The sequence below is a fragment of the Mobula hypostoma genome, chromosome 12 (genome assembly GCF_963921235.1).
Source record: "Mobula hypostoma chromosome 12, sMobHyp1.1, whole genome shotgun sequence".
Taxonomy (NCBI): domain Eukaryota; kingdom Metazoa; phylum Chordata; class Chondrichthyes; order Myliobatiformes; family Myliobatidae; genus Mobula; species Mobula hypostoma.
In genome coordinates this window covers 112,934,821-112,946,849 of record NC_086108.1, presented here as the reverse complement: position 1 = coordinate 112,946,849, position 12,029 = coordinate 112,934,821, and the positions used below count along the sequence as shown (strand labels likewise).

The following is a 12,029-nucleotide window of genomic DNA, read 5'->3' as shown; positions in this document are numbered from 1 at the left end:
TTCTGGGGGGACCCGTGCAGGATTATTAATGGGTGACAGATGACACATATTGTTTTTTTTAGAAACTGTTCTGCATAATTCACAAACACCATCATTGAGTTGTTGTGGTCACTTTGAAAGACAGTGTCTGGTAATGACATCAGTGTAAGGCGATGGCTTTTGGCTTGTTTGTAATGGAAATAAAGGACTGCAGCCTTTGTTAAGTACATAAAACAACGCTCACATTTTTTTTTCACAAAATCCAACATAACCAGTCAGAATGCTCTCCACATTACATCTGTAGAAATTTGCTATAGTCTTTGGTGACGTACCAAATCTCCTCAAACTCCTTATGAAATATAACTGTGGTCGTGCCTGCTTTGTAATTGGGCAAGGAATTTTATTGTACCCTGGTGTATATGATCATAAACGCATCCCAATTGGAATGAGAATCAGGTTTAAAATCATCAGCATATGTTGTGAAATTTGTTTTGTGGCAGCAGTAAATTACAGTAAGAAGTCTATATGTATATATATATATATATATGTGTGTGTGTGTAAAATTAAAAATGTGCAAAAGGAAAAAAAAGGAAAAGTTGTGAGGTGGTGTTCATGGGTTCAGTGTCCATTCAGAAATCCGATGGCGGAGGGGAAGAAGCCGATCCTGAAACGCTGAGTGAGTGTCTTCAGGCTCCTGCGCCGCCTCCTTGATGGTAGCAATGAGAAGGTGGCACGTTCTGGGTTGTCAGATGCTGAATGATCCATGCCATCTTTTTGAGGTATCACCTTTTGAAGGTGCTCTCACTGCTGGGGAGGCCAGTGCCCATGATGGAGCTGGATGATTATGACTTTCTGCAGCTTTTTACGATCCTGTGCTGTCACCCCTCCATACAGACAGTGATACAACCAGTCACAATGCTCTCCATGGTACATCAGTAGAAATTTACAACTGTCTTTGGTGACATACCTCTCCTCGGAGTCGTAATGAAATACAGGCCACTATTGTACCTTCATTGTAACTGTGTGGATATGTTGGGCCCAGGATAGATCCTCAGCATGGCACGGTAGCGTAGTGGTTAGCACAATGCTTGACGGTACAGGTGACCCAGACTCAAATCCCGCCACTGTCTGTAAAGAGTTTGTACGCTCTCCCCTTGACCACGTCCTTCGGGTGCTCCAGTTCCCTCCCACAGTCCAAAGACATAAAGGTTGGTAGGTAATTGGTCATTGTAAACTGTCCCGTGATTAGGCTCGGATTAAACCGTGGGCGACTGGGTGGCATTGCTTGACAGGACAGAAGGCCCTATTCTGCACTATATCTCAATAAAATTTTAAAAATAAAAATAAATATGTTGATGATAAAGAAATTAAAATCTGGGAGTATGCTCCATGGCTGAGATCTGCAGGAGTAGCTCTACCTCCGCGTGCTGAGAGAGATGGGGAATGTACCACTCGACAATACCACACTCTTGTCGATGAGAAAAGATACTCTTCAGTCTTCACTGATCTTTGCTCTTCATTCTGTAGAGACATGTGGACATTAACGCAGCAATTCAAGCCCTGATTGCAAGCAATGAAGCCCTCCAGTTTGAGGTATTGCTAATTGGTTTATAATGTCTACTTAGGTGAGATACAGTTAAATGCTTTTGTCTGTATGTTATCCACACAGATCGTTCCACGCACAAACACTCTGAGGCAGTAAAAAGAACACAGAATACAGAATAGAGTGTTGCAGTTACAGAGAAAGTGGAGGCAGGCAAATAAAGTTCAAGAGTCATAACAAGGTAGACTGGGAGAATAAAAGCTCATCTTTCAGTAAATGAGAGGTTACTTCAAGAGTATCTTAACAGCCGGATAGATTCCCGTTACGTAGACACAGAGAGTGGTGGGAGAATGGAATACGCTGCCAGGGGTGCTGGTAGAGGCATGTACGTTTGTAGATACATCAGGGTCATTTAAGAGACACTTAGATAGGCATTTGAATAATAGAAAAATAGAGGGTTATGTAGAAGGGAAGGGTTAGATTGATCTTACAGTAGGTCAGAAGATTGTCACAACATCATGGGCCAAGGGCCCTGTACTGTGGGTTTACTGGAATTGTAATTATATGTACTATCCGTGCCTTGTTCTCTGTGTGACTGGTGGTAATGTGTCTTGCGCCTTGGCCCCAGATGAACACTGTTTCTTTTGGCTCTATTCATGGGTGTTCATGTATGGTTGAATGACAATTGAACTTGAACTGCTTGGCTGAAGGGTTGGCCACTGTGCTGAATGACCCTGTGACTCTCTAACAGTTTTTTTCTGCCTCTTTTCACACTTTGATTCACATTTTCTGCAGAACTATCAGAATACTGAAACTGCCTTCCTAGAGCAAGGCATAGAGATATTCAAAACACTTCACAATCTCAACAGTCTGATGCACAGTCTCAAGAACCCGTTGGGAACCAGGGAACACCCAGCTCGAATGTGCCGAGATTTGCTCCATTGCGACCATAAGTTACACAACGGTAGGTACATCCTTCTCTTGCCAGATGCCTTTCTGATTGTCAGTAGCCTACACAGAATGGTGTCTGCAGTTCCGGTTGCCACCGTTATGGGAACAATGTGGTTGTATTTGACAGAATGCGCAGGAGACTTATCAGGACGTTGTCTGAATGGGCAAGTGTTTTAAACAGAGTGGTGAGTGCCTAGAATTCTCTGCCAGGGGTGATGCTGGAGGCAGATATGATGGTGGTGTTTTGGAGCCAAATTGGTAAATTGGTTTATAATAGTCACATGAACTAAGATGTAGTGAGAAGGTGTAGTCTCAGCCCAAAATGTGGATTGTTTATTCCCGTCCAAAAATCGTGCCTGACCTGCTGATTTCCTCCAGCATTTTGTGTGTGTTACTCTGGATTTCTAGCAACTGCAGAATCCCTTGTTTATAGTGAAAACCCATGTTTTACATGGCATTCATACTGATTATTTCATCCATCAATGCATTGAGGTTGTACATTAGGAAAAGCAATAACAGAATTGCTGAGAAAAAATTGTTGCAGTCACAGAAAAAGTACAGTGTAGTAGACAGTAAGGTGAAGATCATAATGGGGTAGATTGTGTCCCTCCAGCTATCCTCATATTATCTGCAAATAGCCACAAATCCATTAATTCCATCAACCAAATCATTAACATGCAACATAAAAAGAAGCACTCTCAACACCCCCCCACAGAATACCATCAGTCATCAGCAGCCCATCAGAAAAGCTTCCCTTTATTCCCACTATTTGCCTCCTGCCAACCAGCCACTGCTTTCTGTATTTTCAAATCTTTTTATTATTCAAAAAATAACACGAGTACATTGAAGTAAGCAACACTTACAATGTCTCAAGGAAAAAACACATTACTTTAAAGACTGAAAAATTTTTGTGATAATAAAAAAACCCTACTAAGCAGAAAAGTGGGGGGGGGGGAACTCATTAGGTGTACGACCCCGGAGCCATGCGTCATACAAAATGCTTCTAAAGATAAACATCAAACCACCAGCAAGGAAAAAAAATATACCTGAAATTTACAATTAGATCGTGGAGAATATCTATCAATTAACTCAAATGATAATAACGAGCAAATGAATCCCATCTTTTCTTTAAATCACATAAAGGTTCAAAGGTTCAACTTCTAATTTTCTCCAAACTAAGACATAGCATCACTTGAGCGAACCATTGTGACAAAGTGGGAGCTGATATATCCTTCCACTTCAACAAAATGGCCCTCCTAGCTATCAATGTAACAAATGCAATAACGTGTTGGTCAGACACAGAGATACTACGGATATTTTGAGGAATTATTCCAAAAAGCACAGTTAATGTGTTAGGTTGTAAATTAATTTTAAGTGCTTTAGAAATTGTCGAAAAAACTGAATTCCAGAACTGTTCCAGTATAGAACAAGACCAAAACATGTGTGTCAGTGTAGTTGCCTCAGTTTTACATCCATCACAATAACTATCAACATTAGGGAATATTTTAGAAAATCTCTCCTTCGTCAAATGGTAACGATGTACGATTTTAAATTGAATCAGTGAATGACTAGCACAGATCAAAGAAGAGTTAACCAGCTTCAGAATCCGCTTCCAATCCTCCGTCATAAAAGTCAAATTGAGTTCCTTTTCCCAATCTTGTTTAATCTTATATAAAGGACGCTTATCCCATTGTAATAGTAAATTATAAATTCTTCCAATGGAACCCTTCATCGAAGAGTTCATACTCATAATAGTATCTAACAGGTCAGCCTCCAATATGTAAGGAAAATTACATAAATATTTTTGTAAGAAATGTCTAACTTGAAGGTATTGTAAAAAGTGGGAGTATGAAAGAGAATATTTATCAACTAATTGTTCAAAAGACATCAATCTATCTTCTTTAAATAAATCCAAAATAGAATTAATACCTTTATTTTTCCAAAGTAAAAAAATTAGATCACTGAAAGGCTTAAAAAAGTAATTTCGATAAATTAAACTACAAAGTTTAAAACTTTTAAGATTAAAAAAAATTGCAGAACTGGAGCCAAATTTGTAAAGAATGCTTAATCACAAGGTGTAGGTTTAAATTAGCAACTTTAGCTAATTGTATAGGTAAAGCAACTCCCAATAACGAGGTTAAGTAAAACTGTTTCACAGCTTTCAATTCCAGGTCTACCCAAATTGGCCGATCGTCCTTATCAACCCAATATAACCAAAAGGACATGTATCGCACATTAACAGCCCAGTAATACATTTTTAAATTAGGCAAAGCAAGACCTCCTTCCTTTTTCAACTTTTGTAAGTGACATTTACTAATTCTTGGTCTTTTATTATTCCAAATAGAAGATAAAATAATAGAATCAATCCGATCAAAAAACTTCCTAGTCAAAAAACAGGGATATTCTGAAATAAATATAAAAATTTTGGTAAGATCATCATTTTAACTATATGGATACGACCAACAAGTGAAAATGTAGGTGGACTCCATCTACTAAATAAATACTTCATAGAGTCTACCAAGGGAACGAAATTGGCTTTATAAAGATCCTTATATTTTTTAGTAATTATAACACCTAAATATCTAAAAAATCTGTGACTTTAAAAGGAGTATTATCATATATAGAGACAGATTCATTTAAAGGAAACAATTCACTTTTACTAAAATTTATTTTATATCCTGAAAAATCTCCAAATTCATTGAATAATTTTAACAAGGCAGGAATAGATTCTTCGGGATTAGATATATAAACCAATAAATCGTCAGCGTAAGCCACTGCTTTATCCATGCTAGTATCTTTCCTGTAATACCATGGGCTGCTAGCTTGGTAAGCAGCCTCATGTGTGGTACCTTGTCACAAGGCCTTCTGAAAATCCAAGTGCACAGATTCTCCTTTGTCTATCCTGCTTGTTATTTCCTCAAAGAATCCCAACAGATTTGGCAGACAAGATTTTCCTTCGAGGAAACCATGCTGGCTATGGCCTATTTAATCATGTTCCTCCAAGTACCCTGAGATCTCATCCTTAACGACAACACCAACATTCTCCCCAACCACTATAGTCAAGCTATCTGGCCTATAATTTCCTTTCTTCTGCCTTGCTCCCTTCCTGAAGAGTGGAGTGACATTTGCAATTTTCAAGTTTGCCAGAAGCATGCCAGAATCCAGTGATTCTTGAAAGATCATTATTATTGCCTCCATAATCTCATCAACTACCTGCTTCAGAACCCTGAGCTGCAATCCATCTGGTCTAGGGGCCTTCTCTACCTTCAGACCTTTCAGCTTCCCAAGCACCTTCTCCCTAGTAATAGCAGTTGCACTCACTTCTGCCCCAACACTTGTTTGAACTGCTGGCATATTACTAGTGTCTTCCACAGTGAAGTCATGCAAAATACTTATACTGTTCATCTGCTTTTTCCTTGTCCCCCATTGCTACCTATCCAGCATCATTTTCCAGTGGTCCAGTGGTCTCACTTCTCTTCTCTTTATATAGCTGAAAAAAAAACTTTTGCATCCTCTTTGATATTGTTGGGTAGCTTACCTTCATATTTGAGTTGTCTTCTGTTGGTTTTTAAAAGCTTCCCAATTTAAATTCCCACTAATTTTTGCTCTACGGTATTATATGACTTCTCTTTTGCTTTTACAAACGTTTGTATGTTGGCTTTGACTTCTTTTATCAGCCACGGTTGTGTCATACTCCTTTTAGAATACTTCTTTGGGATGTATCTATCCTGTGCCTTCCAAATTGCTCCCAGAAACTCCAGCCATTGCTGCTCTGTCATCATCCCTTCAAGTGACCTCTTCCAATTAACTCTAGCCAGCTCCTCTCTCCTGCCTTTGTAAATCCCTTTACTCCAGTGTAATATTGATACATTTCACTTTAGCTTCCCTCTGTAATTCCCTTTAGCTTCTTTCTGTAATTCCCTCTGTACTTCCCTTTACTCCAGTGTAATACTGATACATTTCACTTTAGCTTCTCTCTCAAACTGCAAGGTGAATTCTATCATATTATGATCCGTGGCTGCTAAGGGTTCCTTTACCTTAAGCTCCCCAATCAAATCTGGTTCATTATACGACACCCAATCTTGAATAGCTCATTCCCTAGCAGGCTCAAACACAAGCTGTTCTAAAAACCATCTCACTGGCATTCTACAAATTCTCTCCGCTGGGATCCTGCACCGCCTTGATTTTCCCAATCTACCTGCATATTTCAATACAATACAAATTCCACCCCCCCCCCCCACACACACAATTATCCTAACATTGCTCTTTTGACATGCATTTTCTATCTTCCAATGTAAATTGTAGCCCAGATCCTGGCTACTGTTCAGATGTACTGTATGTAACTCCCATCAGGGTCTTTTTGCCCTTGCATTTTCTGAACTCTACCCACAAGGATTCTACATCTTCTGATTGTATGTCACCTCTTTTTAAGGATTTGATTTCATTTTTCAACCAACCAAGCCACCCCACCCCCTCCCTACCTGCCTGTCCTTTTGATTCAATGTGTTTCCTTGAATGTTAAGCTCCCAGCTATAATCTTCTTTCAGCCATGACTCACCGATGCCCACACATCATACCCGCCAATTCCTAACTGCGCTGCAAGGCCATCTTATTCAATATACTGCAGCATTCAAGTAAAACACCTTCAGTTCTGTACTCATCATCCTTTTCAATTTTGTCCCCATGTTACACTGCAACTCATCCCACTGACTACAACTTTGTCCTATTATCTGCCTGTCCTTCCTGACAGTGTCACTACACACTGTCTTTGCTTGTGTACCAACTGCCCATCCTCAGCCTAATCACTTTAGTTCCCATTCCCCTGCCAAGTTAATTTAAACCCTCCCCATCAGTTCTAGCAAACCTGCCTGCAAGGATACTGATTCCCCTCAGGTTCAGGAGAAACCCATCCCTTTTGTACAGTTCATACCTTTCCCAGAAGAGATCCAAATGATCGAGAAATCTGAAGCTTTGCTCCTGCACCAATTCCTTAGCCATGCATTCATCTGCCAAATCATCCTATTCTTACCCTCGGTGTCTCATGACACAGGCAGTAATCCGGAGATTAGTATCCCGGAAGTCCTGCCCTTCAGCTTTCTACCATACTCCCCATCTCCAAGAAGACCATAACCTTGTCTGAGGGGTTGGAGGCTGGCGTGCCTCAATGACCCGGAGGGCTGTGGTGGCTGGAGTCAGGGCCTTGTGCTTTGACTCTTGGTAGGGTCATCCATGCCAATCATGTCAAAGGACAGAGGCCAGACTTGGTCCTCCAGGTTCGAGGGATCAGCTCAGGGCTAATAACTCTGACTGGTCAAAAAATTGTTACAGAAACAGCAATGAAGAACCTTAAATCTGTGTGTGATGGTATTCCTGAGTATCCACCCGGGATCTGCATGTCTGACAGTTGTGAAAACCGAGAGGAAGCTACTGGCATGAGGAAGGAAGCCCTGAACACTGCCAGGATCAAGACCAAAATAGGTTTTTGGGATGTATGAAGCATGTACAGAACTGGCAAGCAGGCAAAAATAACTGCAGGAATGTGTTGTTACAACCTACATATACTGGGCATCAGTGAAAGCAGAGTGACAGGGTCTGGCAGGCCAAAGGCAGCAACGGGTGAAACGGTTTCATACTCAGGTGGTCAGCGTGATGTTGCTGTAGCTGTCATTTTGAAGAAGAGCATTGAGAAGAGTTTGCTGGAGTGGAAACCAATCAACAGTAGGCTGATGAGAGTCGGGCTGAAAGGGAAGCAAGGGAGCATGAATGCCATCTGTGCTATGCTCCAACTAATGGCATTGAAGAAAGGGACGTCTTTTATCAACAGCTGTAATCAGAGGTAGAGTTAACACCACGCCATGATATAATCATCATCATGGGAGGTCTAAATGCCAAAATGGGAAATAATAACTCACGCTTCACTAGCATAATGGACATGCATGGAAGTGGAACGATGAATAACAATGGTGAAAAACCGATGGAATTCTGTGCCTTCAACAATCTGGTCATAGGAGGGACTCTCCTACTGTGAAATCCAAGACTGACATGGTACCCACCCAAAAAACATGACAAGAACCATTTAATGATCAATGGTATGTGCAGACAATCCTTGCAAGATGTAAAAGAGAAGAGCAGATGTAGGAAGTGGTCGCCACCTTGTTGTAGCAGTGATGAAACTCAAGCTGAGAAGCACTGGGACCAGAACAAATGTACAAAGACGTTTTGATGTTGAAAAGCTCATGGACACCAGTGTGAGATCTGCCTTCACCATTCAGTTTAAGAACAGATTGCAGGACTTGCATGATCCAGTAGACAGGATCGACACAATGTGGAAACAGACGGCCTCAGTCTTCAAGGAGAGAAGTGAGGCTTCTCTAGGATACAAAGCTGGAAAGAAGAGCAAAGAATCGATACAGCAGGAAACATGGCCAACCTTAGAAGAAATTTAAGAAAATTGATTAGAAAGTGTTAGATGCAAAGTCAACACAAATTAAGGAGAAACTTCAACTGACATGATCTGAACTAACAAGAAAGTGAAGAGACTTGTAAGAAAGGATAAGAGAGTCTACATGGAAGACATTACAGAGGAGGCTGAAGCAGCAGCCAATCGAAGCGATCAGGGAAATACTGTATATACGCAATTTCAAAATTGGTATGGGGAAAGTTCCAGGCCAGATCCAGTGGCTCTGTGAGAGACAAGAACAGTCTGCTTCTGTCAACAGAGAAAGAGCATGAAGCATAATGGGCGGAGTATTTCAGAGAATTACTGAACAGACCACCACCAGATGAAGAACCTGACATACAAGAGGCAGCAGAAGACCTCGACATCAACTCAGATCCACCCAAGAAAGAAGAGGTTGTTGCTGTGATTAAATCATTCAAGAACAGCCAAGCTCCAAGACATGACAATTTGAACGTTGAACCATTCAAAGCTGGAGCAAAAGTTGCTGTAGCCATCCTGTAATCACTGATTACTCTCATCTAGGAACAAAGAGAAGTACCCAAGAACTGAACAAAGAGAGACCAAAAACATAGGAGTGGAATTAGGCCATTTAGCCCATCGATTCTGCTCCACCATTTCATCATTTTTGGCATTCATTTCTAGAGGTATAGAATGTAAGAGCAGGGATGTGATGTTGAGGCTCTATAAGGCACTCGTGAGACCACACTTTGGAGTATTGTGTGTAGTTTTGGGCTCCTTATTTTGGAAAGGATATACTGACATTGGAGAGGGTTCAGAGAAGATTCACTAGAAGGATTCCAGGAGTGAAAGAGTTACCGTATGAGGAACATACAGCAGCTCTCGGGTTGTATTCCCTGGAGTTCAAGCGAATAAGAGGGGATCTTCTGAATGTTAAAAGGCCTGAACAGATTAGATATGGCAAAGTTATTTCCCATGGTTGGGTAGTCCAGGATAAAAGGGCATGACTTCAGGATTGAAGGATGTCCATTTAGAACAGAAATGCGAAGAAATTACTTTATTCAGAGGGTGGTAAATCTATGGAGTTTGTTGCCATGAGCGGCTGTGGATGCCAAGTCATTGGGTATATTTAAGACAGAGATAGATAGATTCTTGATTAGCCAGGGTATCAAAGAGTATGAAGAGAAGGCAGGGGAGTGGGGGCGACTGGAAGAATTGGATCAGCCCATGATTGAATAGCGGAGCAGACTCGATGGGCTGAATGGCCTACTTTGGCTCCTATGTCTTATGGACTTATCATGGTTGATCCATTTTTCCTCTGGCTCCAATCTCCACCCTTCTTCCTGTATCCCTTCATGCCCTGACCAATCAACATCTGCCTTAAATATACTGTACATAAAAACTTGCCCTCCACAGCCGCCTGTGGCAACAAATTCCACAGATTCACCACCCCCAGCTAAATAAATGCCTCCTCAGCTCCATCTCAAAAGAACACCCGTCCATTCTGAGACTCTTCCACGAAGGAAACATCCTCTCCACATCCACTCTATTGAGGCCTTTCAATATTCAATAGGTTTCAATTAGTTCTCCCCTCATTCTTCTGAATTTTCTACCTAGCTCCCTAAGGTCTCTCTTCAGGGCCTCCTCGTCTTGTCTACTTATATCATTGGTGTCAATATGTACCAAGACTTCTGGCTGCTCACCCAACCCCCTTTAGAATGACATGGACACAATCCAAGACATCCCTAACTCTGGAATCTGGGAGCCAACCTACCATCCAGGTATCTCTATCACGCCCACAGAACCTCATCTCTGTTCCGCTGGCTATGAAATCTCCTATCAACACTGCAGTCCTATTCACCTCTCTGCTCTTCTGAGCCACAGCACCAGACTCAGTGCCAGAAAACAGTCACTGTTCCCCCCCCCCCCAGTAGGTCATCTCCCTCAACGGTATCTAAAGTTATATACTTATTATTGAGGGGAACGGCCACAGGTATACTCTGTACTGGCTGTGCATTTCCCTTCCTTCACCTGACAGTTACCCAGTTATCTGACTCCTACAACCTGGGAGTGACTACCTCCCTGTAGCTCCTGTCGATCACCTCCTCATTCTCCCGTATGAGTCGAAGGTCATTGAGATGCAGGTCCAGTTCCTTAAAGGAGCACTAAGTGATTGCAACAACTGGCGTGGCATCTCACTTTTGACAGCGCCTAGCAAGCTTCTTGCCAAAGTCGTTGTCCAATGGATTACACATGCTGTTGATATGTGCTCGAGGAAAGAGCATTCTGGCCTCAGAAGAAACAGAGGCTGCGTCGACCGAATCTTCACGCTGTGTAACATCATGGAACTGTGCACAGAGCGGCAGAGGCAAATGTACGTGAATTTTGTGGGCCTTGAAAAGGCTTTTGACGGCATTCATGGAGACAGCCTCTGGCGAATTCTCGGTTCATATAGGATCCCTTCCAATGTTGTCCAACTTATCCAGAGTTTCTATGCCAACTTCAGCTGCACAGCTGGGGATTGCAATTTGAGCTTTGAAGCCAAGATAAGAGTCAGGTTAGGCTGTGTGATGTTGGCGACATTATTTAACCTGCTGACTGACTGGGTTAGGCAAACAATGGAAGACAAGCAGAAAGGCATTAGGTGGACTCTATTCTCCACTTTAGAAGACCTTGACTTTGTGGGTGACCTTGCATTGCTGTCACATACACACCAGCACAGGCAAGAGAAAACTCAGCACCAGTGTGGTGGACAGTTTAGACTGGAGTCAGCCAGAGAAAGACTGAGAGCATAACCCTCAGTGTAGAACCTCCTCCTCCCATCAAGGCATATGGTGTTGGATTACGCACACTGGCAGACTCAGTAGCTAACTAACTAACCTAGCCTACTAGGTTCTCTCTTTAGTACCTCTGTTCTTTTCCTACCTATGTCACTGATGCCAATTATATGCCAGTTTCTTCTGGCTGCTCACCCAAACCCCTTCAGAATGCCATGGACCCAATCCAAGACATCCCTGAGCCTGGCACCTGCGAGGTGACACACCACCCAGGTGGCATTTTCATGTCCACAGACTCTAGTGTCTACTCCTCTGACTATGGAACCCCCCATTACCACTGCAGTTCTCTTCTCCTCTCTTC

The 12,029-nt window shown here is 42.0% G+C and overlaps 1 protein-coding gene across 1 annotated transcript in view; it reads left to right on the top strand.

Annotated features, from left to right (window-relative positions):
* The window catches only part of LOC134355274 (collagen alpha-1(XXIV) chain-like), a 530,134-nt gene that overhangs the window by 504,174 nt on the left and 13,931 nt on the right, over positions 1-12,029 (top strand). The window contains exons 56-57 of the mRNA XM_063065074.1: positions 1,507-1,572; positions 2,318-2,486. Of these exons, the coding sequence (XP_062921144.1) occupies positions 1,507-1,572; positions 2,318-2,486 (235 nt within the window). The remainder of the gene's footprint in view (positions 1-1,506; positions 1,573-2,317; positions 2,487-12,029) is intronic.